Here is a 25,204-nt window from a genome sequence, read left to right as displayed (position 1 = left end):
CCATGACATTTTCCAAAAAAAAGCAATGACTTTCCTCTTGTGTTATGCCCATAAATAAATTTTTTTCATCTAACTACACTGTTTGGGGAAAATGGATCTGTATCACTTCATTGTTAAATGAGCAAATGACCAAATTAGTTTCTTATTTCTGTTTCGAAGTGACAGTAAGAGCAGGCTTTCCCCAGCTGCTGACTCCACATTCTAAAATTGTTTTTAGAATTTTTTTCCCCATCATTCACAGGAAGTAAGGTGTTAGGGGTGGGGGCATGGGAGAAGGAATCCAGAATCCAGAAAAGATAGGATTCCTGACTTCAGTTTTTGAGCAAAGTGCAGTGGAATATTACCATGAATCCTTGAGAGGAGACAGAGCACTTGGACAGCAGCATTTCCCAAGGATGCTTAATTGCAAGTTGTGCAGCCTGGGGTGTGGGTGAAGGAGAGCTTGATAGAGATGTTTGCTGAGAAGCAAGTCCTTTGCCATGGTGCGCAGGCTGAAGAAAATGCAGCCGAGAAGTCCAGTGCCGCAGCTGGACACTATGGCTCCATGTCAATGGAACTGAGTTTTCTTCTTCCTTTCCTTGTGGAACTCCAGTGGTCCTACGAGACAGAGACTTAGAGTAGGAAAGTGCAGAGTGGATAACTTTTTGCCCTCATTTAAATCAGCAGCTTGTTGAACTTTTAAAAATATCAGTTTTAATTTTTCTACTTTCTATATAGTATTTCTGGAAACCCATTGAACACTGGATTTTTTTTTATCTGAGTGAAACATCACTGTGTAAGATGAAAGATCAATAAACTTTATTAAATAACAATTTAGCAGCATCCTTTAACTTGACTTTAAGTCTTTTTTCAGGTCCCCTGTCATGAATAGTTAATTCTTCTGATGATATGGGCATTTGAAACGTAAGAAACCAGATACCTTTAACAAACCCTGCTAGTTAATTTTTCTTTTTCCAGGTTTGTTCGTTTCCATCTCTTAATTACTGATCTGTAAAGTTGATGCTCTTTAAGACACATTTTTTTTTCAGGTAAGCATTTTTATGCCATTTTAACATAATCCCTTTGAGTTCTACACAAACATATAAAGCTACAAAAATATTCAAAGGCTTTTTACTGTAAGTAAGATTTAGCTTTTCCTCATATTTTTTCATATTCCTAATGGACATATAATGATTGTATGATTTAGTTTTATAACTACAGAATTTTAAAGTTGGAAATATCCACTCAAGTCTCTCATTTTTCCTAGGAAACAAAGACCTAGAGATGCTAAAATCACTATCCAGAGGACTCAAGCCTTTGGCCATCAGTACATAGTGTTTTCCACTTAATCGAGGAGAGGTAGGGGTTGAGGATGAGGGCTGGGTTAAGGAGTATGTGGTGGGAAGGGAGCCACCATTTAGGCAAGCCATAATTAATGGCAGGAATTTTTAATGACTTATGATCCGCAAGCTTTTGCAACACTCACCTCTTTCCTTCTGGTGAATTTTCTAGTGTATCTGCAAAGAGCAGGTGTGAGAACTAAGTGGTCAATTAGTATTGGGTAGATTAAGAGTGGAACTCACTCATTCTTTTTTTTATCTTTTAATTGAAGTATACAATGCTGTGTTAGTTTCTGTTGTACAGCATAGTGATTCAGTTATGTTTACATATATACACATTCCTTTTCATATTCTGTTTCAATATAAGTTATTACAAGATATTGAATATAGTTCCCTGTGCTATCCAGTAAGACCTTGTTTTTTTAACCTATTTTATATGTAGCAGTTAATATCTGCAAATCCCAAACCCCCAATATATCTCTCCCCACCCCCTTCCAATAACCATAAGTTTGTTTTCTGTGTCTGTAACCATAAGTTTGTTTTCTATGTAATCATAAGTTTGTTTTCTATGTCTGAGAGTCTATTTCTGTTCTGTTGATAAGTTCATTTGTGTTCTTTTTTTTGAATTCATATGTAAGTGATATATGATATTTGTCTTTTTCTTTCTGACTTGCTTCACTTAGTATGATAATCTATAGGTCCATATGTGTTGCTGCAAATGGCATTATTTCATCCTTTTTATGGCTGAGTAGTATTCCATTGTATAAGTATAGCACAACTTCTTTATCTAGTCATCTGTTGATGGACATTTAGATTGCTACCTTGTCTTGGCTATCGTAAATTGTGCTGCTATGAACATTGAAGTATCTCATGTTGCACTGCATGTATCTTTTTGAATTAGAGTTCCCTCCAGATATATGCTCAGGAGTAGGATTGCTGGATCATATGGAAAGTCTGTTTTTAGTTTTTTAAGGAATCTCCATACAGTTTTCCATAATGGCTGCACCAAACTACATTCCCACCAACAGTATAGGAGGATTCTTTTTTCTCCACACTCTCTCCAGCATTTATTGTTTGTGGACTTTTTAACAATGGTCATTCTGGTTGGTGTGAGGTGATACCTCATTGTAGTTCTGATTTGCATTTCTCTGCATTCCTCTGATAATTAGCAATAATGAGTATTTTTTGCTTGCCTCTTGGCCATCTGTATGTCTTCATTTGAGAAATGTCTGTTTAGATCTTCTGCCCATTTTTGGATTGGGTTGTTTGTTTTTTTGTTATTGAGTTGTATGAGCTGTTTGTATGTTCTGGAGATTAACCTCTTGTCAGTTAGTGACTAATTCACTCTTAAGTCTGGTGGAAGAGCAATTGAAAGAGTAACAGAGCGAGTACTTGTTTCTCCTCGGGGCTCCATGTTGGTTTTGTCAGGTGTGCAGCAGTGAGTAGCTGGTGATGTGCACTAGCTCAATACTTGGGCTCTGGACATTGTCATCTGAGTTGAAATCCTGGTTTGACCAGGATTTTGTGGGGGAGGGGAGATAATTTTACTTTTTACTTGGATAATTTTAGCCAAATTGTATCTTTGTACCTCTGTCTGCACATCTTTAAAATGGACATAATAGTTTTAGACATTTGTAATGAGGACTAAATGCTATTAATATATGATTAAAGTGATATTTCATGCTCATAAACATTGACCTTTTTAATGAAAAGGGGTTGAAATTTTTTAGCTCTTATTTATTTAATTTTTTATATTCCCTATGTACAATAAGTTTTGGAATTTTTAAATTCAGTGTCTGGATTTCAGTCTTTGGGTGTGTTGATAAACAGTGTGGGCCTCAGTTTTGCTACCACTAAAATAGGATCCATTGTAATCTCTGTTGTTCTGGACTTTGTAGAGTTTTTGCAAGCATAAGAGATCTTGTAGGTAGACTCTCAAGACTTGGAATGGTTAATGTAAACTCTCCTTGCCAAATACTTTCCCAACAGAAATTCATGATAGGACCATAAATTAAAATTTACATTGTAACTCTGAAACATGCAGTATTGTTTTGAAGGGAATTGAGATATCTTTCTGCAGGCAAGTTGAACCACCTGCCCTGAACAGTGTAGTCTGAGAAGAAACAGAGACATGAAGACCATCACCCCTCATCTTTCATCAGGCTATAGACCCAAAAGCTCGGCCACTGCCTCATTATCCTGATGACTCACAGAGCCAGAGTACTTTCCCTCTCCTCTGCTGTCCTTTTAAATTAAATTCATTGTTCTACAAGATGTCTGCAGTTCCCAGAAATGACGCAAGTGGTATGTACCCTATTCAAAGCCCAGACGTTTGACTCTCAGGACGTTCTCCCAAGAGACCTGGATCCTGCCACTCGCTACTACAGTCACTGAGAATTCCAGTAACCCCACTTCTTCCTTAACAGAAGCTCAGAGAGGACTCTGGCTTTATAGGCTCCTTTAAAAAAAAAAAAAAAAAAAAAAAGCCTTGCAAAGCCTACCTTAAAAAATGTAGATATCCCTACCAAAATAAATAAGAAAGAAAGTCAATTCCTTCTGATATTATTTTCCCACGTGGGTATCATTAGATCATCCATAGAGTGAAAAGCAGGCATTTTACAGTTGCTTAAAAGCTAAATGAGAGGCAGCATTTAACACATATTAATTAACCAGTTAATGTATATCCATCCTTCTTCAGTCTCTCATCCTTGAAACAGGCTTGAAATGCTTTTAAATCTTGTCAAAGTGGGAGGCACAGTTTCTTGAACATCTTTTGTCACATGGAGTAATTTAAAAGCAGCAAACATAACACATCCGCACTGAGACCGCATCTGTCGGAAGTGTGGTTGGTCAGTAAGGAAGCTATCAGGGGAATGTGCCCAAATAGTGAGTCAGCAGCTGCCATTCCAGCTACATCCTGTTTTTAAAAGGATGGCGTTTGTCAGTTGTTTTTTTTTTTTAAGCCAAACAAAAAGATTTCCTCATTATTTTCCCTTCCATCATTAACATTTTCCAATATCCAAAGGGATGTTAGCGTTTGACTTTTTACAACAGTCCTGTGGAGTAACCAGGGCAGGTATTATTTCCCCCATCTCACAGATGAGGAGATTCATGATCAGAGAGCTCAATGAACTTGGCCAAAAGCACACAGAAACCTTCAGATGCCCTCACTGGGGCACTGACTGCAATGAGAGCCCCTCGAGGTGGATGCCGAGCTGCTGTGAGAGCCTGTGACGGGAAGACCCAGGGCTCTGTGGGGTGGGAAATGGTAATGTGAGAATATAAAACACACAGATCGTGCTGTAAGGACCTCGCATGCCACCAAGGAGTTGTGCAGGCAGATGTGTCATTGCAGAGAAACATCACTACTTGGAGCATCTGCAGTGCATTTCTCTGAAACAGACGTCTCACTGTACGAAGCCCAGGCTTCCAAAGGCGTGCAACCTTTAGAAGGTGTTGCTTAATGTAGGATAGACACAAATTATAATACAATCTATTATATTATATTTATATAAATATATAGTATATAATGCAATTTATATAAATATAAATAAATAATAAACACATTGTATTTATATTATATAATAATTTCACATTTTTAGTGACAGCTGATCCAACCACAGTGGACCCCTCTTGTTGGATTCTCTTCACCCTTGTCTCCACTTCAAGCTAGTGCATTAAGTTTCTCCTCTTCTTGGCAGACCCTTTGTAATAACTGATGGCAGCTACAGGCCAGGAATTGGGCACTGTGCGTCTATTATTGCATTTAACTTTCATAACAGTCCCATTTTATATCTATTTTATAGATGAAGGCACTGAATCTTAGAAAGGATAACTTGCCCAAAGTTACTTATGCTGTAAATGAGGCAGTGACCGAGCTTATGGTTCACCATATTACATTTCAATTAGTACCATATCAGATTCTATTTCTGCATAACACATTATCCCCAAAATTTATGGCTTGGAATAACAATCATTTTACTATATTTCGTAATTTTGTGGGTCAGGAATTTGGGCAGGGCTCAGCAGAGAGAGCTTAACTCCGTTCCATGTGGCATCGGCTGGGCAGCTCCCTGGGGCTATAGAATCTGTTTCCAAGGTGGTTGGCCACATGGCTGGAAACTGGGCTGTTAGCCAGGGTCCTCAGATCTCCATGTGGGCTTCGCCATGTGGCTGCTTGAGCTTCCTCATAAAATGACAGCTAGGTTCCAAGAGTGTGTATTCCAAAAGACAAGAAAAAGAAGCTGTCAGTCTCTTAAGGCTGGGTCCTAGAAACTGTCGTGGTGTCACTTCTGCTGTATTTTATGACTCAGAGAGTCATGAGCTCACCTAGATTCAAGGAGAAGGAGCAGAGGCCCAGCCTCTGATTGGGAGGAGTGTCGGAGAATTTGCAGCCATGTTTAATCTGCCATGGCAAGGATGAGGTACAGACTGTAGTCACTGCACCATATCACATTTCAATTAGTACAATACCAGATGTGTTTCTTGATCTCTGTATTTATCTCTTTGTCCTATAGTGACTAGACCATGAGCCAGCCCCTTGAGGGCAGGGATCTTGCCTTATACATCTTGGGTTGGGCCTAATGTCTACCTGAGCATGGTCAATGATCCATAAGTGTTGAAAGAATGAGTGACAGAGAGCTGAGTTCCAGTCCTGGCTCTGTTTCTAAGCAGCTCTGTTAGCCCAAGCAGGATATTGAATTACTCTGGGCCTTGGCTTCCTGCCCAGTAAAATAGGGGGATGGGACTCGGTGGTCCTTAAAGTCTTCCTTTCCCCGCACTACCTCTGTATTAGTCTGCTCGTGCTACTGTAACAAAACGCCATAAATTCGGCAGCTAGAACAACAGATGGTCATTTTTCACAGTTCTGAAGGCTGGGAAGTCCAATATCAGGGTGTGATTTCATTTGTCTTCTGGTGAGAGCCCTCTTCTTGGCTTGCAGGTAATCACTTCTCGCTGTGTCCTCACATGGTAGAGAGAGAGAGTGAAAAAGAGAGTGAGAGCAAGAGAGAGCACTCTGGTCTCTTCCTCCTCTTGTAAGGACACTAATCCCATGAAGGAGGCTCTTCTCTCATGATCTCAGCTATACCTGTTTGCCTCCCAAAGGCTCCACCTCTTAATACCATTGCACTGGGGGGTTAAAGCTTCAACATATGAAAAATATGCCCTTAACAGCCATTCTACTCATCTACTCAAATAATTCATTTCAAAATGAAGAGTGCTCAGGTATGGGTCTCAAATGAGAGGAGTCTAGAAGTCTGGAAACCTTAGGGTGAAAAAGAATAGAGTAGAGGAAATGGGATTGTTCTACAGACAACTGCAAAGGACCCTAGAGAGAAGGGGAATGGGCTTTAGACTTCGATCTGATACTTGAATTACAGAAATAGCACTTGGAATAGAAAGGGAGGAAGTTAGGCGAGGAATTTTCAGAGGTTGAAGACACTGAACTTGGGAACTGTTTGGCCACAAGGGGTAAGAGAAAGTTATAACTCAAAGCGAACTCCAGATTTTGTACCTAGGTGTCTAAGGGAATTCAAATTTATCTCACATCAGCAGTGGTTCCCAGCTCTGACTACACAGAGAATTACCTGATAAACTTTTTAAAAAAATATTGATGCCCAGGTCACTTTCAAGACCACTCAATTCAGCACTTCTGGAGATGGGCTGGAGCATCAGCATTTTTCAGAGCCCCTCAGAGGGTTCCATTGTGCATCCAAGGGTTGATGATTTCTACTTTAAAGACCCTAGATCTCTGGCTGCTATGGAGTGATAAGAAACTGAGGATCAGAAGCTGACAATCACCAAATAATTTGGGGAATGGGTTGTATGGTGTGTAGAATCATGGCTTCTCAAAGATGTCCACATCCTGGTCCTCAGAACCTGTGAATATGTTTTTACATGGCAAAGGGGAATTAAAATTGCTAATCAACTGATCTTAACATGGGGAGATTATCCTGGATTTATTATCCAAGTAGGTCCGATGGGAAAAAAAGTGGAAGGGAAAAGCAGAAGAAGAGAGTCAGAGGGAGATGTGGCGAGGGAAGAATAGCCAGAGGGATGCAACATCATTGGTTTTGAAGATAGAGGAAGGCAACCATGAATCAATGAATGTGGGCTGCTTCTAGAAGCTGGAGATGGGGGGTGGGGGGAGAGGATATTCCCCTAGAGCCTCCAGAAAGGAATGCAGCCCTGTTGACGCCTTGACTTAAGCGTGATGAGACCTGTGTTGAACTTCTGACCTATAGAACCGTAAGATAATAAGTTCATGTTACTTTAAAGCCCCTGAATTTGTGGTAATGTGTTAAGCAGCCTCAGGAAACTAGTACAAGAAGGCTTCCTGGAAGAGGTACATTTTTATTAACTTTTGCTGGGACAGTGTTAGTGGAGAAAAACACAGGGAGATAGATGTTGGAATTTGAGTCCATCAGAGGAAAAATTTAAGAGGAATCAAGGCTGTGTAATGCCCACCCAGAAAGTTTAAAATAAAAAAAAAAACAAACAACAAATCACTAAATTCCCCAATGGAGTCAGAGGCAATGAATTCTTGGGAATTTTTCTCAGTAATGTTACTTGAATTGTGATCAACTTCACAGATTTAAAGACTGACAAGACATTTGTTTTACCTGGACGGTTTTAAATTACTTAAGTCAGCGAAGACAGCAGATAGAATCTGCAGCTTCCATTCAACACCTGAATGTAAATCGGAGCTTAATATCCCTGTCCCTCTCTCTTAGTCAGACCTGTAGACTCCACTGATTTCTTTTGGGGAGAGGTAATTTGGTTTGCTTATTTACTTATTTTTAGAGGAGGTACTGGGAATTGGACCCAGGACCCTGTGCATGCTAAGCATGTGCTCTACCACTTGAGCCACACCCTCCCCCCTTCCACTGATTCCTTTTTATTAGGTCTCTGAATAAAAATCAATTGGATAATCACACACACAGAATGAGCAAAAAGCTTTCCATATGTACATTTGTTCATCAAAGTATATTTATATTTTATACTTAAAGACTTATATATGACCTGAACTGTGTTAGGGATACACTGAAGAATGAGATCATCAAAGTCTTTGTTCTCATGGAACTCACAGCCTGGTAGAGAACACAAATAGTCAGGCAATTTATACTAAAGTAGAAAATATTGGTTACTAAGGGAGGAGTAGGGTCAGGGGAGGCTTCCTGGAGGAAGGTAACTTTTAAGCAGATCAGCAAACCCTGGGAGACTGTTAAGAATAAACAGATCAGGCCCCTTAAGCCCAATCTGTTAATCCTGAGATTCTTTGGGGGAGGCACAAAAATCTGTATTTCAGTAGCTCTCTGAGTGGTCCAGATACATGCTAAGGCTTGAGAACCGGAGGATCATACCTGGTCTGCACACTAGAATCACAGTACTTTAGAAGCACTTTTACACCATGCCGATGCTGGGGCCCCACCCTTAGAGCTACTGATTCAACTGGTCTGGAATAGAGCCTGGGAAGCAGTATTTTTGAAGCCCTGGGTGATTGTAATGTGATTTTAATATGCACTCGGGTTTGAGATCACTTCTCTAAGCTGATAGCAGAAGCATGAGTTAGCCAGCAGTGGGGCTGGTGAGAGGGCAGGAGGTGTGTTACAGGCAGATGTGCCAAGACTCAGATGTGGGAGAGAGCCTGCAGTGATATCAGGAGCCTTGATAAGGCTAGAGAGTACACACAACAAAACTCCATGGCTTAAAATAAGGTTCATAGCTATAAATTCAAGTATTTATTGCATTACTTCTTAAACTTAAACGTACATAGAAATGACCTGAGGATCTTGTAAGAACACAGACCCTTACGCAGTAGGAAGGATCCATCGCCCTCGCTGTTCCTGAGCATACATGTCCAGGTGGATGGGGACTGCAGAGGATGTGTGTATAGCCCCAGGGCCAACATAAGGTCACCCACTTGGGGCGAACTGCAGAGGTGCCTTGCAGGGCAGGTATGTGTTGAGGGTATGGAGGAAAGATGCAGCCTAGCACAACCTCTCAGCCTGCTCTTCCGATTATTTTCCATCAAGGTCGTCCTGCTTTTAGCTCAGCAGTAACCTCCTCCACCCCCCAATCTAGCTGAGTGCATCCCCTGGCCAGGCTAGCAGCGCCAGCTCATTAAGTGACCGCTGGAGCTCTGTGTAACCTGCCAGCCAGCCAGGGAGGCGCTGGCCGAGGAGGGGGCGCTCTCAAGGGGCCTCTTTCCCCTCTCCCCCTCTCCCCTGGCGGACAGTGGCGTTGCCTGCGGCAGAGCCTCCCTCTGCAGCAGCCCCTTGCACTTGACTCGCACTTCTGGGCGCTGTCCATGGTTGCAGCATCTTTCGGCGCGCCATGTCAGCAGGCCGCAGCGGGGCCCTGCGATTGGCGGAGGAGCCCCTCGCCATCCGCCAACACCCACGGCCCCGCAGGCGCGTGCCAGCCAGCGCGCGGGGCGCGTCCTGGGGCTCCCGGGCGTCACACCCACTTTCCTTATTAGGGCAGAGTCGGGAGCCCGGAGCCGGCGGCGGGGCGCGGGGTGGGGCTGGGAGCCCTGGGAGGCGACAGCCGAGGGCGCAGCCACAACCTCAGCCGCCTCGGAGCGGTAGGAGGGAGCAGCTGGTCGCTGCGTCGGGGCCGGCCACTTTCTGGGGACCCGGCTCCTCTAGCCCCGGAGCAGATAGTGCTCCATGTCCTTCGGGTAGTTCTGGTTCAAACCTCTCTCAACGACATGGAAGAATTTTTGCAACGCGCCAAGTCTAAACTGGTAAGTTGAGGGAGCAAGGCTGTGTGCGTGTGTGTGTGCGCGCGCACGCGGGTGCTGATGGAAAGGAAAGGACACTGCCGCAGAGGAGGAAGAAACAACTTTGCCACTTTGTTGTCAGGGTGTGCGGGCTGTGCCCTGAAAAGAATCTCTGGAACTCTGGTGCTTACAGCAGGCCTTCTGTCTCCATAATCTTCCCCTACAGCCAAAGCGTCGGGCTGCGGGAGGTCGTAACCTGGCTGAAGTTGGGTGTTGTGTGTCCAGCTTTGGTCCTTTTGGCTTGAGGTTGGAGAGAGGCAGACGCAGCCAAATCTGCAATTTGCTTCTGAAGGCTAGAGAATAAATGGGTGTGGTATTCCTTGAGCAAAGGAGTCCAGCCTTCTGCAGATGCAGTACGCCTAAGTGTAAAAGGAAAGGAAACTGTACTTTAGCCTGAGGGGTGGCAAAACGTAAGGGAGGAAGTCAGGGTGCCAACTAAGAGGAAGGTGTGCGAGTGCGCAGTTAATCCAAGCATCCCTCACACGGAGCTTGCTCCAGTGCGGGGAGGCGGGTGTTCCAGTGTGAATAGTGCTTCTCTGGTCCCTGTTCAGATCTGTAACTAGGGGCAGAGGTAGAAGGGGGAAACCCCAACTGTTGCTGATGATGTGGGGTTTGCCAGACTATCGTTCTCCCGGGAGGAGACCAGCATTTTGACCCGCTCTGTTTAACTGTACCGCTGTCCAAAGAGTGAAGGGTAGTTTTACTGTGTGTATTGATGGTTGCTACACGTTCTGGAACAACTGATTCTAACAGTTTCCTAATTCCAAATTGTTCTGACTCTCCAGCATAGCAGTAATGAACGTAATGGAAATGTTTCTGTTTTCACACTTTAAAAGAAAGCTTTTGCCCATTTGGAAGCAATATCTTTAATGAAGCAGTGAAAGCACCTTAAGGCCTGGCGTAGGAGGAAATGCATAATTTATGTTTCCTTTAACCTTTAAACCTTGCATAGAAGCCAAAATATAAAGTCTGCATTAAGGTGACGTCTTAATCACAAGGCAAGATATTTGCAGGGTCATTGCTGTAACTCATTTACCCTTGCACAACAAAGAGAGTGAAGACGGAAGTGTGATTCTTACAAAGGTTTAACTGTAAGTATCTTTAAAAAGACCATTAAAGTTGATTAATGCTGTTATAAGTACTGTGTTTTCTACCTTAAGCCTCTCAGAGAACTGATAGACTGTGGGGATTTCAGAATCAAGGTTTGTGATCATTTCTGTGCTTTTTGCTGGACCCTTACAGGTTCACTTGAGAACACAAAGGAAAAAACTGACTGCAGAAATCACTCGCATTTCTGATAATGTTAGTATGCTCTTTATTGTTTATCTAACAGTGAGTGAGAAATGGTCAAAGAAGGTCAAGTTTGACGACTTATTTATTTTTTGTGGATGAAAGTAAATGATGGTCTACGATCGTGCAGTTTTAGACTGCACCTGTGCTCCACTCCCACAACATTTATTTTTAAAAATAAACATTTAGATCGTGGGATCTGATGTGAGCAAGAGGCTTGTCTCATTTCTGAAGAGCAATTGCTTGGATGAAAAAAAATCCCTATTTGGGGATAATTGGCTGAAAGTAATATGTAAGTTTATTTACGAGTCCCTTCATTAGATGAGCAATTGCGCTACATCATTTAGAAAAATGACAAGAAAAAGAAGTGGTTGTTTGAAATACGGTTCCTAGTTTCCTACTTTAGCCAGAAGAACAGTTACTGCTAATTTCGTTTTTTCTTGCAATAGATTTCTTGTTAGAGATCACAATTAGCCTTTCATATTCAGCCAAGGTGTTTTGGTCACATTTCCCCTGACAAATTACATTTTCTAGGTAAATAAAAATTTTACATAATATGCAGCTTTCAACTACAGTAGTAGATAAACCTTCTGTTTTAGAGGAACAATGAAGAAAAATTAAGTTAATAATTATGGCTTTCATTTGTGAGATGTGCGTTCATAATAAAATGGTAGGATTTTTAAAAATTAGGTTAATTGTCTTGAAAACATTTTAGGGAGAAAAAATTATCATGCTAATTTTCACTTAAGTTTTATTATACCAGAATTAGATAGAATTTAGGTGTTATGTTGAAGACGTTTTCCATGAGAAGTTGATATAGATTTATCTATATGATACCTAAAAAAAGGCTAATGTGCAGGTTTTTTCCTACCTACTTGACTTCTTGCTTTGATATCGTGTAGCTATGAGATATTTCTTTTAATGGTTTGAAACAACCAATGTCCCTTCCAAAGTCTTAACATAACATCGTCATCACTGGAGCTAGCTAATTTCAATAGACCAAGGGAATCTGCAATTGTGAAATAGAATTGCTATTAGACATAGATGAAATCTCCAATAATCAAAACCTTGGAGAAATTGTTTGTATGCCCTTTCTTCCAACTGGGAACATTTATTATTCATCTGTCATTGCGAGAAGCAGCTCTGCTTTCCAGGCTAGGACCCTTGGGTTGAACAGAAATCCTTGAAGAAGAAGGAATGTTTCTCATTTTTAATCAGGTAGTTTGGAGCTTATTTCTATTGAAATTGGGAGAGTCTCTTAATTCTGTTTTTCATCCCAGTTCTGCTAGTCCTTAAACTGAGGCAGATTCACTTACATAATCCCATCCCTCTTTTCCTTAAATCTCCCTCTTCCAATACCCACCCTTTATTTCCGATAATACGTGATATTTATCAGAAATGGCAAAAGTAAGCACAAGGCTCAGACCAAGGCTGCAGCTTCAGCTGCAGCACCGGCTCAGGCTCAGGCTCAGGCTCAGACTCAGTCTCCCAAAGGCGCCCAGGCCCCCACAGAGCCTCCAGAGTAGAGGGTTTCATCTACTGATGTGAGGATAGAAGCACTGATATGATCCCTGGGCTGCTGTCTGCATGGGGCTCATATCCACCTGTGCTGTTTGTACAAATAAACCTGAGGCAGGATCTATCAAAAAAAAAGAAAAAGAAAAAGAAATGGCAAAAGTAACCCTCAAGTGTGGCCTCAGAGGGATTGACCCCTCCTGGAGCTCAAATGCTTCTCAAGGGGGCCTGTCTCCTGCCTGGTTAGGGCAGGCTGGTTGCCTGGAGCATCTCTGTAAAACACCTTAGCTGCAGGTGGAGGAAAACAAAGGAAGTAATCACTCCTTCCAAGCACAGTCTCCAGAAATGGTGCCTTCCTGACAAACAGGGAACTGACCCAATTATTGTTAAGACAATCAAGATAGCAGAGTAAGCACTATGAGAGCAAGACCCCCGCCCAAGGTGGCAGAGCTGGTAATCAGAGGATGATGCTTGTTACCCAGGTCTCCCCACTAACCCATGCGAGAACCCAGCTATGTTTCTGATCTGACTGCTCACTGCTAGAGCTAGAAATGAGAGTGAAAACACATTTCCTTTTTCTCCTGCCAGTGCCCACCTGGATTTTTTCCCACCTGCACTTTCTGAGCTGGAATAGGCACAGACATCAAATCTTATAGTTCCAGGTCCACCCTTACATTTTAGCCATGCTTTCCATTTTTAATTATGCCATTTCTATGATGGTGTCTTAGTCATTCTTAGCTATACTCTCTCCATTTTAAGGGAAGTTGAAGATGGGGAGGGAATGAGGGCTTCTAGCCCTAGGCTGTGATTTAAGAAATGTCCTTCAAATTTCATAGTGTTCAGCTCAAAAAAGGATTGAGGCCAAGATAGCCTCATGATGGCAGTAAGTGGTCCAAGTTCCCATGAACTTTGGAGAAGAAGATGAAGGAAATGAGAAACCAGACCCCTGGGACTCTGGCTGGCAGGAAGCCAGAGTCCCCACACTTGGTAGACTGGCTGCTGAGCCTCTCTCACTGCCAGACCCCAAGATCTGTTGTAATTCAAGCAGCTGCTGAGGGGTGGGTGTCATTGCGCCCACGTGCTCTGACGTGGGTCATGAGCCAGCATTGGGTGTGTGTGTGTGGCAGGAGGTTCGCTGCCAGCTGAAGGGTACAGGGCACTTCAGTATCCCAGGAATGCCGTTTTCAAGGGGAGGATGGGGAGAGGGTCACTATGACCTCTAGAGTCCGGGGAATGCGTCTGCCACTTGAGCAGTGACAGCTGCAGACGAAGGGCTCATTTCTGCAGTGGGAATTGGTCAATGTGTGGACTTCTGTAAAAAAAATTCTGGGTGACCCTAAATGTCAACTTATACTCTGTGGTATGTGGCATAGGGACAAGAAAGCCCATTCAGAACCTTAAAGGAACAACCACGTTAGAGTTGATAGAGGAGATGGGTTTAAAATAAGAAAGAAAGAATGAAAGAAAAACACTGCAGCATGTCTGCAGAGTAATTATCTTGATTTGGAAATTGGAGAAATATATTCTTCCCGATTTCCTTTGTAGGCACAAGGTCATGTGTATCAATAAAAAGCATCTGCAAAATGAATCTTCTTAAAGGGCCACAGTGGTGAGGACTGGTAATGATGGCGATGCTGGCAGAGCAGTTTCACTGTGAAAGCTGAGCTTGTTCAGATCACAGACCACGGGATTGCCTCCCTCCCCATCGTGAGTGAGGGCTGGTGCTCTTGAGACGTGCCAGAGCATTCCCAAGCAAGAAGCTCAGGAATCCAAAGCACTTCTGTGATTGTGGTTCCACCCCCTTGGGGGCTGATGAGAAAAGAGCCCTTGGTTGCTTTAGTCCTGGAGTAAGCTCCATCGCTCCCTGCCCAAGCTTTCAGACCCAGGGCTGTGGTTTGTCCCAGCCCCGGGGCCTGCGGGGAAGAACCAGGCTTTTTCAGCATAAATCCCAGGGTGGATTGGTCTTCCTCAAAGGTGAACAATTGGTCACTGCCATTCAGACAGCACCTTGCGTCTGGGAGGATGTAATCAGGTGAGCAAGGACACTTTTTAATCAGAAATTTGGGGAAAATTTTATGTTAACTAGGTAAAAAGGTGACCGCTTTTGTATAACTTGTTTGCTTCTCTGTAGCATCTGTTTGGGCAGATAGTAATGGGTTTGATGTTTAGTAATAGGGCAGATGTTTTGGGTTTGATGTACCAGTCTTCAGAGCTCTCGTAAGCGATAGTGGTCTGGTGATGGAGGCGTCACTCTTCCCGTACGTCCACTCCTCCCTGGGGTACTAGGTGAGCAGAGGAAAGGGTGAGGGATGAATAGCTGAGTCTGAAGGAAGGCTGAAAAGGAGGAAAGAACATTCTGGACCAGACAGGTAAAGTGAATGGTGTTGCCTTAGTCGCTGATTCGTTTTGAGCCCTGGGGTTTATGATAGAGTCATGGAGTTTGGAGTCTTCTTAAAAAGAAACTGGGATGGGGGCAGAGCTGGTATAATCAGGAGGCAGCATTTACATGGACTTTGATATGACTGGCACTCTATGGGTTTGTACAGGTTGCAACCTGCACAATCATACATGGCTGTCCTGCCACGGGTCCCAGAGTAGCCTACTCAAACTCTCTGGCAATGTTCCACATCCATTTCTACCTGAGCTCTGTGGCTTTGGGCTTTGGTTTCCAGGGAACAGTAATCTTTCTTCTTAAGATCTCTTGGGAGGCTAATTGGATACTAGATTGCCCTGAAAAATCAGACACACAAAGGTAGAGTTAGAAAAACTAAGCTGATAATACAGCCTTGGGTTTTTATCCAGAAAAATGGGATAATGATACTGACTTTGCAGGTTTGTCATAAAGCCAAAATAATGTATCTTTGGCCCTCAGCATAGAACCTGGAACCATGGCTGCTTCTCTCCATTTGTCCTCAAGGTGGTCCTTTCCTGCAGTTCCTTATCTCAGTGAATGGCATTATTATTCATCCAGTTTCTCCAACTGGGAAATTCCTTTACTTCTGTCCCTTCCCCAGCCACCATATCCCAGACATCACTAAGTCATCCTGCTGACTGCAATGGCCAGCTGACCAGTTTGTCTCCTGCAAACCACTCTCCCACTCCCCCCAGGGAGATCACTGTGAAAGCATCTTTCAGACCTCTCTCATCACTCCCTTTAATCTTTAGCATCACTTTCCATTATCTGAGGAGAGCAGATGACACACTTAACCTGACCCTGGGATTCTGCTGTCCAGCTTCGGCAGGCTTCTCCTGCCTCCCATCTCCCAGCTTGGCTCGAATGACTCCTGCCTCTTCTTCAGATCAGGTGGAGAAGAAGGGAAATTTTGCTGAATGACCCCTTCCCACCCAACCTCCTTCATTTCATGAATCTAAGTCAGGTTTGTTGGTAATGTTTTTAGATCCCTTATTTCCACTTATCATTCTATCTCTATTGGGCATGTTTGTTCAATTAACAAGAGTAGGAACCAGGGTCTCTGTATGGGTTTGCTCACCACTGTATCTCTAGAAACTGGTGTAGTGCCTGAAGCCTAGTAAGCAGTTTTTGTTTGTGGGGTTTTTTTTTTTTTTTTTTGGCAATTAATCATGCCACATTATCTTTTTTAAATTGAAGTATAGTCAGTTTACAATGTTGTGTCAATTTCTGGTGTACAGCATAATGTTTCAGTCATACATATACATACATATATTCTTTTTCGTAGTGGGTTACTGCAAGATACTGAGTATAGTTCCATGTGCTATACAGAAGAAACTGGTTGTGTATCCATTTTATATATAGCAATTCGTATCTGCAAATCCCAAACTCCCAATTTATCCCTTCCCATCCTCTTCCCCCCGGTAACCCTAAGTTTGTTTTCTATGTCTGTGAGTCTATTTCTGTTTTGTAAATAAGTTCATTTGTGTCTTTTTTTAGATTCCACATATAAGTAATATCATATGATTTTTTTTCTCTTTCTGGCTTATTCATTTAGAATGACAACGTCCATGTTGCAGCAAATGGCATTATTTTATTCTTTTTTTATAGCTGAGTAGTATTCCATTGTATAAATATATCACAACTTCTTTATCCAGTCATCTGTCAATGGACATTTAGGTTGTTTCTATGTCTCAGCTATTGAAAATAGTGCTGCTGTGAACACTGGGGTGCATGTATCTTTTTGAATTAGAATTCCTTCCAGATATATTCCCAGGAGTGGAATTGCTGGATCATATGGTAAGTCTATTTTTGTTTTTTTAAGGAACCTCCATACTGTTTTCCATAATGGCTTCACCAAACTACATTCCCACCAACAGTATAGGAGGGCTCCCTTTTCTCCACACTCTCTCCAGCATTTATCGTTTGTGGACTTTTTAATGAATAGCCATTCTGACTGGTGTGAAGTGGTACCTCATTGTAACATTATCTTTAATTAAGTACAAAGACCCTTCCAATCATGTTATCTAGCGGTCACTTCACTCACTGCTCTGTTTGGCTGCCAGTCTTTTGTCTCTCTCTTCAGCAATGGTCAGACAGGTATCATTTTTTCAAAGAAGAGAAATACATGGTTTGTTGCCTTTACAATAACAAAAATGTTGGAGAGCAGGGAGGCAAAGAAGTTGCTGTTGGCATCTTTCACATGAACTGCATTACGAGAACCAGGATGTCTCTTTCTGTTGGTGATCACACCAATTCTTCCCACGTTAGCACCTCTAACTTGTTATCAGTGTCAACTGGTTGAAATCAATCATCTTGCCAGTCTCCAAGTCAGTCCTCTTTGAAGGGGATCAGGATAGTGGGTGGTATGAACATCCTGGGTCACCAGATGAGGGATTCCTTTTGTGCCCACAAAGATCATTCTTACTTTGCACAACTAGTACTTGGCTCCTCAGGTGTAATATGATGTACAGCAAAGCAACACTTTGAGTCACAGATCAGGCAGAAATTCTCCCTGATCTTGTCAATGCTGGTGACATCCTTAAAACCCACAGGGTGGGCTATATCAGTTTGGACCTTGCCCTCAGTCTTAATGAACTGCTGCATGCGTATCCTCTTTACATCGTTTCCTGTCAGGGAATACTTAGGTCTGTTCCTTACAAAGAGATGAGGGGGAGATATTCTCTCAGTTTGTGGGGACCAGCTGACGGACAAGGAGAAAACACGCTGGTCAGTTTACTCAGCGTCCACATCCAATGCTTTGGAGCTGCTACACACTTCAGGTGCTTTTGGAGACCATGCACCATGACTGTGCTAAGCACAAAAAGAACAAAGTGTTTTTAGAATGAATGAAGCCATAAGATGAGAGGCTTGCACAAACCATGAGGCACTGTAGTGGCTCAATATAAATGAATAAGTGGGCTGAACAGGTGCATACTCCTAGAGATGAGAATCTGAAGGAGGGCTGGTGGCAGTGGGCAGGAATTCTGGTTGGCTTACTAGAAGGAAGTGGGAACCCTTAAAGTCAAGGAGTGCCATTCAGCGTTTTGCTTGTGGTACACCCTTCTTACAAAATGTTACTGCAAAATAATGAGGCTAGCTTCTGTGCATGATTGCTCAGACTGTGTAAATATTGATGGCATTAAAGCATGTATGGATTGAAGAGAGGCAGGGGAGGGGAATGGGGTATGCTGCAAAACCACACTGGGCAAACGGACTAGGACTATTAGAGCTTTAGCTCTCCTGCTGTGTGGTTCAAAGGTGAAAAATTGGACTCCTCCAATCCTAGCTGCTCCACTAAGCTCACCCAGCTTGTCCTGCTGTTTCCGGACCAGTACAGATATCATGAGAGAGACTGGCAGGGAAGATTTTCAGCCCTTGCGAGGGAAGCTGAAGTCTTTCCAGACTGGCCTCGCTAGTATTTCTGTCCAGCCCTGGCACTGACCTCACTGCATGGGATAAACCCACACGTGGTCCTGAGTCAGACCCTTTGTCCAGCCAGCCCAGCTGTTCATGGTGGAGCATGATCATGGTCCTCCACTTCCTCTAACTCTCAGAGTTGTGGCCAGACTTTCCCAAATACTCTTATTAGCCTGTAAAGAAAGAGTCTCTTTGAAATGATGTTGCCTATCTTTGGCTTCATGCATTGGCTATTCCTTGCTTTGGTTGCCAGGAAACTCAAAGCTATGTTGGTACTTAATTTCCCTTAGCCTAGTATTTCTGAAATAAGTTTTTCTTATTTTTGTTGCTTAGTTTCTATCTTGTTGTGCTTGTTTTAATGTCCTTTTTTTTTTTTAATGTACATGCATCTTTTTTTGTAAGTGGTTTATCCTTTTTTGGACATGGGCAAGAATAAATAAATACATTTTATAGTGATGTCTATGATCTGGAATATATCTTGTTCAGGGTTCATCTACTCACAAAAAGAGTTAGCTTTTTAGTGACTGGGACTATCGTGTGGGGGCTTCAAAACAAGTCACTGAAAGTAGACATTGAAACAGTGAAAATTGTATTGTGTTCTCATCCTTAATGACTGGTGACTTCCCAGGGAGCAATAATAGCCACACATTCCTACACCCGAGCCCACAGCCTGGCAGCTGTGAGGCAGCCCATAGTAGAAGCTGCAGGCCCTAATAGGAAGATTTAGGAAGAAGGTCATAGAGCATTTTTGGATTTGGAGGAACCTTCGAGATCCTTTGTCCTCCTGCTCACTTCTTTCCCCTATGTGCAGGATGACATGGTGGCTAAAAGTGTGGGCTCGGGAGCCAGATGCCTGATTTCAAAGCCTGCCTCTGCCATTCTGACTTCCTAGTCAAGCAACCATAGTTATTTATGACTCTAGGGGTCTCAACTTCCTCATCTGACAAACGGGAACAATAATGTATTAGGGCTGGTGCAAGTGTATATACAAAGACAAGAATAGGTCCTCCAACCACAGTAGTAAAAATATGAAAAGGACCACAGTGGACAAGAGAGCCAGGAAGCCCTATTTACATTTTAGAGGAACAGGGATTCTTTTTAGCTCCTTTTAGTTCAGTTCAAATTTGTTGAATATCTGTCTTCGCTCTGAGAAATACGTTTTCCCACTGAATACCCAGAATGGTCTTGTGAGGTCGCTGTTACTTCCTTTTGAAATTGAGGAAACTGAGCTCAGTGAGGGAAGCGGGTTCCCCAGGGTTTCACAGCCAGTAAGGGACAGGGCCAGACTTTGCCCCCAGATCACCTGACTCGCATTTTAGGACCCTCCCCAACGTCCATGAGTGCCTCTTCCCACCAGATCTCCTGGAACATTTAATTCTCTATAAATAGAAAGGGAGCAACTTGGCAGGTTTATGAGAGGGTTAGGTAGTGAGTTCACTTTGACGCAAGAGAGTTTCATTTCTCTGTGTTGACTGTTTTGTATTAAAAACCCATGGATAACTGAGTGATTGATCAATATTATTGAGACCCTACTATGAGAAAACTATGGTACTGGGCTGTCTATGATTTGATTGAATAAACTGGGAGACTGTTTCACTGTATGCCCTTGTGAAAAAAAAAATGGAAGACTGTCAAACTATTTGGAAGATAGGGTGTGGGGCGAGCTTTTAGAGTGACCAGAAATTTTGTGGATATTTAGTGAATTTTTAGTGACGAGAATAGCTTTTGTAAAAAGCTAGCCAAACAGCAACAACAATAACAACAACAAAAGATTTTTTTTTAAGAAAGGGAGGGGAAGGGTATAGCTCAGCTGTATGGTCCATGCTTAGCATGCACAAAGCCCTAGATTCAATCCCCTGTACCTCCATTAAAAATAAATAAATAAATAAACCTAATTACCTCCTCCCCCAAAACAACAGCAACAACAACAATAAAAAAGATCTTTAAAAAGTTAAAAAATAATAAAGAAGTTAGATGCTGTCCCTTATTTGCCATCAAGATTGTGAGCACAACTTCTGGTTTTCCATATTTCTCTACTGTTGTTACTCTCTTGCTGGAGACAGAAAAGATGAGTTTGATTGATTGATTGACTGACTGACTGACTGACTGAGTGTAGGTGGGGTGAGCTCAGCCCAGGGGACGGAGCTGCCAAGAAGAGCTGGGGCTGGGACTCAGGCTGTCCGCTGTACAGAGCTCTACTTTTGCTCTCGAGTCTGCCAGCGTAGCCATGCCAGAGAAAAGTGCTGGTGATGCTCGAGACACCCATAGGAGTGAAGGGAAAGAGGGAGAAAGGAAAGAGGGAAGGTAGAGGTGGAACAGCCCTAAATATGTGCATGGGCAGTGGCATGAAGTTCACAGTAATGACCCTGAATAACCAAGGAAGAAAAATCATTTTAAGGTCCGTGTCCTGTTTAAGAGAAAGGTGAAATATGAAAGCAATTTCAGAAAAAAAACAAAACAAAACCCAACTCAGATCATTAAAATAGAAACAAATAGAACAGAAACTGTCACATGGAGGGTAAGCTTCAATTGTCTGGAACACTCCCTCACGTAGGTGACCTCGTTCTTAAGCGAAGCCAGATATGTGAAATGTCATGGTTTATAGCAAGGGATCATGAGTCAGGGCGGGGAGTGATGGTGCTAAAAATGTGAGGCTGATGTGGGGAGGCAGAAATAGGCCGGTGGCAGGTTCAGGATTTGAGAAGCCATTCTCCACTCCCATCCTGAATTGAAAACTCACTCTAGTTCTGGAGTTCATAAAGAAGTTGTGGCAATGACCACGGGCCTGTAGAATGGATCCCTAAGAGGGAGGGGCAGCCAACTGATGGACTTTCAATTATTTGAAAGGTTTTAATGGAAACCTCAGAGGAATGATTTCTTTCTTTCAGTTGAAAAAAACAAGACTTTTAGAATAAGTGGCTAATTTTTAAAGTGGCCCATCAATGCAATAAGGTCTAATTTATTTTGCTGTGAAAAAGTATCTATTAACTGAAGGTTGTAAAACAGAAACGTGCCTGCTTGCCTCTCGCTCTCCAAAGTGGAAAAGAGGGGAGAGCCGGGGCAGAGGCTTATCCTCACGTAGGGGTGTTTTGCTTGTCTTTGCGTTCTTCATACACATTGTCCCTAGCAAGTGGCCAGGGTTGCCAGCCAGACCAGCACCTGGCTCTGGGAGGACAGAAGTGTCACGACAGGTGGATAGATTAGCTGCTCCCCTGCCACCGGCATGTCTGAGAGGACCGAGGACTCGTGCCTGGCTATTCCTGAGGAAGGCAGTGTCCGCGTGAGTCCCCCTCCAGGGAGGCTAGTGGGCAGGTCTCTGACTGCCCCCCATCCTCTGCTTCGTTAACACTTTCATCTCCCCCTGGCCCTTAGCAGCCTGGTTTGGTTTGCCTGAAGCATTTCCTGGCTGAAATACCAGGTAGAATTCTTCCCCCTTTGACAGCTACCATGTAAACAGACTCCCAGAGCCACTGCCTTTTGGAGGCCTGGATTCTTTCAAAGAAAGGTGAGCAGAATTTTGACCTATCCTTGTGGATTAGTACAAGCCTCAACTTCAATTCAGGTTTTGTTTTATCTTTTGTGTGTTTACCAAGATCACTGGCAGAACTTTTGTTTTGTTTTTGTTTTTTCTTTTTAGATTGCAGACAAATTGAAAGCATGGTCTTAGGAAATGTATACGGGTCATAGACAAAGATAAACAAGAGGGAGAATTTTATTCTCTAGCTGAATGTCTTCTATTCTTTAGTTGGGAATTTGCTTTCTAAGACCCTAACGTTAAGTCCAGCACGAGGTAATGCAACCTCATTGGTCTATAACTGGTCGTGAACTGCTGCTTGGCTGAGGCCTGGCTCCAATCACCCTTGGCTCCAGTCTCCTAAAGGAGAAAAAAATATCCAGACATAAACTCACTGAGTGGATGCAGATCAAAATGCCATTACAGAACTGGCTTTGAAAACATTTTGAAAAATTCATTAGCTCTCCAAAGTGTTATGTCACTCTGAGCCTTATGGGGGGGGGAGGGGGATGTTATTTTTCACTTCTGTGGGATTATTTCATGCTAAGATAGCCTCCTGACCAAGCATGACATCGCTGTAGAAACCAATCCACACTCATAGGGGTCCATAGGCTAGCATGTACACAGACTGCTCTGACCACTCTCATAAACACTGAGTCATGCGTCTTACTGCTGGCTTCTTTGTTGAACTTTTGCTCTCAGCAGGGTTTATATGCAGCCACCCCGATGGCTGTGTCACACTGGGCACACCCTGGCCAGTCACTTCTGAGGGTGCTGTGGAAACAGGCATGGGGATTTCATGTGTCTAAATGCAGCATTCGGTAGCTGTAGTCTTTTGTTAGTGATTTCTTGCTTTGAAATTGTTAGCTATTTTAATGACAGACTTTTACGTTTGAAGCTGTCATAGAAGGATAGATCCTCAACATTGAAACAAGTAGCGTTAGACTTTGTCTATTTTGACCTCCTGATACTCGGTTTTAGGCTTCATTTATCTATGAAATAACAAATGAACATTAAAGCAAATTTGGGAAGTAGAGGAAAGCTGAGAATGGAGTATAAACAAGAGGAAAAAAGCTAGAACTAAAAATTACTCTCATCGAAGCATGACTGCTGACCATATTTTGGCAAGCAGTTTTCTTAGTCTTTCTTTCCTGTGCATAGGATTAAAATAGGCTAGTTATGCATTTTGGTACTCTGATTTTTATTTTACTTAACATAATATAGTAAATATTTCCCCATGATATAGCACAGGATTCTGAATCAACATCTTAAATAATTGCATGCATTTTTATAAAAAGATAAACATTGTGGATAAACACTTTGTCCCTTTTTAAATTATTATTGTTAGTTACACTTTAACAAATATCTTTGTATCTAAAACATTTTGTCCTGTTTAGGATAAGGTCCTTAAAATAGCTTTTCAAGTATGCAATTATTGGAGGGAAAGATACAAATAGTCTCATGTTTCTTGATAAATCTTTTCAAATTGATTTCTGGATGAAATCCACCAAATTTCAAGACTCAGAGAAGTTCAGAGAAGTTAGCTTGTCCCATAGAACATGTGACAGAGCCAAGCAAAAGTTTCAGAACTCTTTCGACACCTAGGTCTGTGCACCTGGCAAGTCTGAGAGCCTGTACAGTACTATGCTGATTTAAAACAAGAATCAGATCAAATAATCTGAAGCTGCCTTGCTGCTAAATTAAGAGAATTATAACACAATCTACAGCCACACCAGTTACAACTGCTGTTTGAGACCATGAGGCAGACTCTGTCTAAGGAGACCACTTCCTCTTTTTCTTTTCACTTTCTCTCTCAATTATTTCAAAAAAAAATTTGAGCCTTGGGGAATGGGCATAGCTCAGGGGTAGAGCACATGCTCAGCATGCATGAGGTCCTGGGTTCAATCCCCAGTACTTCCATTAAAAAAAAAAAAAAAGTAAGTGTGAAAAAAAGTCGGGCTGTGTGGAGGAGCCCAGCTAGTTGCTGTTGTACTTGATGTGATATAGATTGTATTATGATTGTCTTAATTTAGCAGCAAGCCATAGGATCGCACTTCATAACTGCTTGCACCCATGTGATCTCATTTGATCAACCTTGGGTAGGGCACATGTTGTTTTATCTATGTCACAAATGAGAAGAACAGGGCTAGAGAGGTGAAATCCAGCCTTGCCCAAGGACACACGCTGGTAAGTGGCCACGCTGGGCGTAGAACCTGTGTCTTCTGAGTCTCACACCTTTGCTTCCAGTAGTATCTGTAGGAACTGGTCCACACTTTCCAAAGATAGCCTGAAGGTTTCAACTGGAGCTTGATGATTTGGATTCATCTCCATAAAAGAAAATAGCCGAGTTAAAAACAGGGCACTATTGTTTACAATAGCCAGGACATGGAAGCAACCTAAATGTGCATTGACAGATGACTGGGTAAAGAAGGTGGGAAAAGGTACCATTAAGCTCAGTATGTGGAGAGGGACTTTGAGGCTCAGAGAGGCCAAATGATTTGCTTAAGGGAACACAACTAATGAATGTTGGAGCTAAATTTCTAGTATACTATATCTAAAAGTCTTAATTTATATTTCCTCTTTTTTTCAGTGGTGGTACTAGGGATTGAACCCAGGACCTTCACTCATGCTAAGCACATACTCTACCACTGAGCTACACCCCCATCCCCCATATTTCCTCTTTGACCCACATCAGGGGTGTAACAGCCTCACTTCAGAAAGAGCTGTCAGTATGGTGGCACTGACTAAACTTTCATGTGCGTACGAGTCATCCGGGGAGCCTGTTACAGAGCAGATTCTTATTCAGTGCAGTTCAGGATGGGACCTGGGATTCTACACTTCTAACAAGCTGTCAGGTAATACTGATGCTGCCAGCCCCCAACCACCGGTTTCAGTTGTGAGGGTCCAGGGCACTGATTCACTGGGAGACAGGAGGCACCATTCATGGCCCC

The 25,204-nt window shown here is 42.7% G+C and overlaps 1 protein-coding gene and 1 pseudogene across 6 annotated transcripts in view; one reads left to right on the top strand and one right to left on the bottom strand.

Moving 5' to 3' along the window:
• The first annotated feature begins 9,865 nt into the window (after positions 1-9,865).
• The window catches only part of PRUNE2 (prune homolog 2 with BCH domain), a 233,612-nt gene continuing 218,273 nt past the window's right edge, over positions 9,866-25,204 (top strand). For all 6 annotated transcript variants that reach the window (XM_032477876.1, XM_032477872.1, XM_032477875.1 and 3 more), the window contains exon 1: positions 9,866-10,068. In XM_032477876.1, coding sequence (XP_032333767.1) covers positions 10,033-10,068 — 36 coding nt within the window. In that variant the 5' untranslated portion in view covers positions 9,866-10,032. The remainder of the gene's footprint in view (positions 10,069-25,204) is intronic.
• Positions 17,220-18,126, bottom strand: LOC102511099 (annotated as a pseudogene).

Source organism: Camelus ferus, chromosome 4 (assembly GCF_009834535.1).
Source record: "Camelus ferus isolate YT-003-E chromosome 4, BCGSAC_Cfer_1.0, whole genome shotgun sequence".
Taxonomy (NCBI): Eukaryota; Metazoa; Chordata; class Mammalia; order Artiodactyla; family Camelidae; genus Camelus; species Camelus ferus.
Note: the sequence above shows the minus strand (reverse complement) of the source record. Positions and strands in the feature narration are given on the sequence as shown.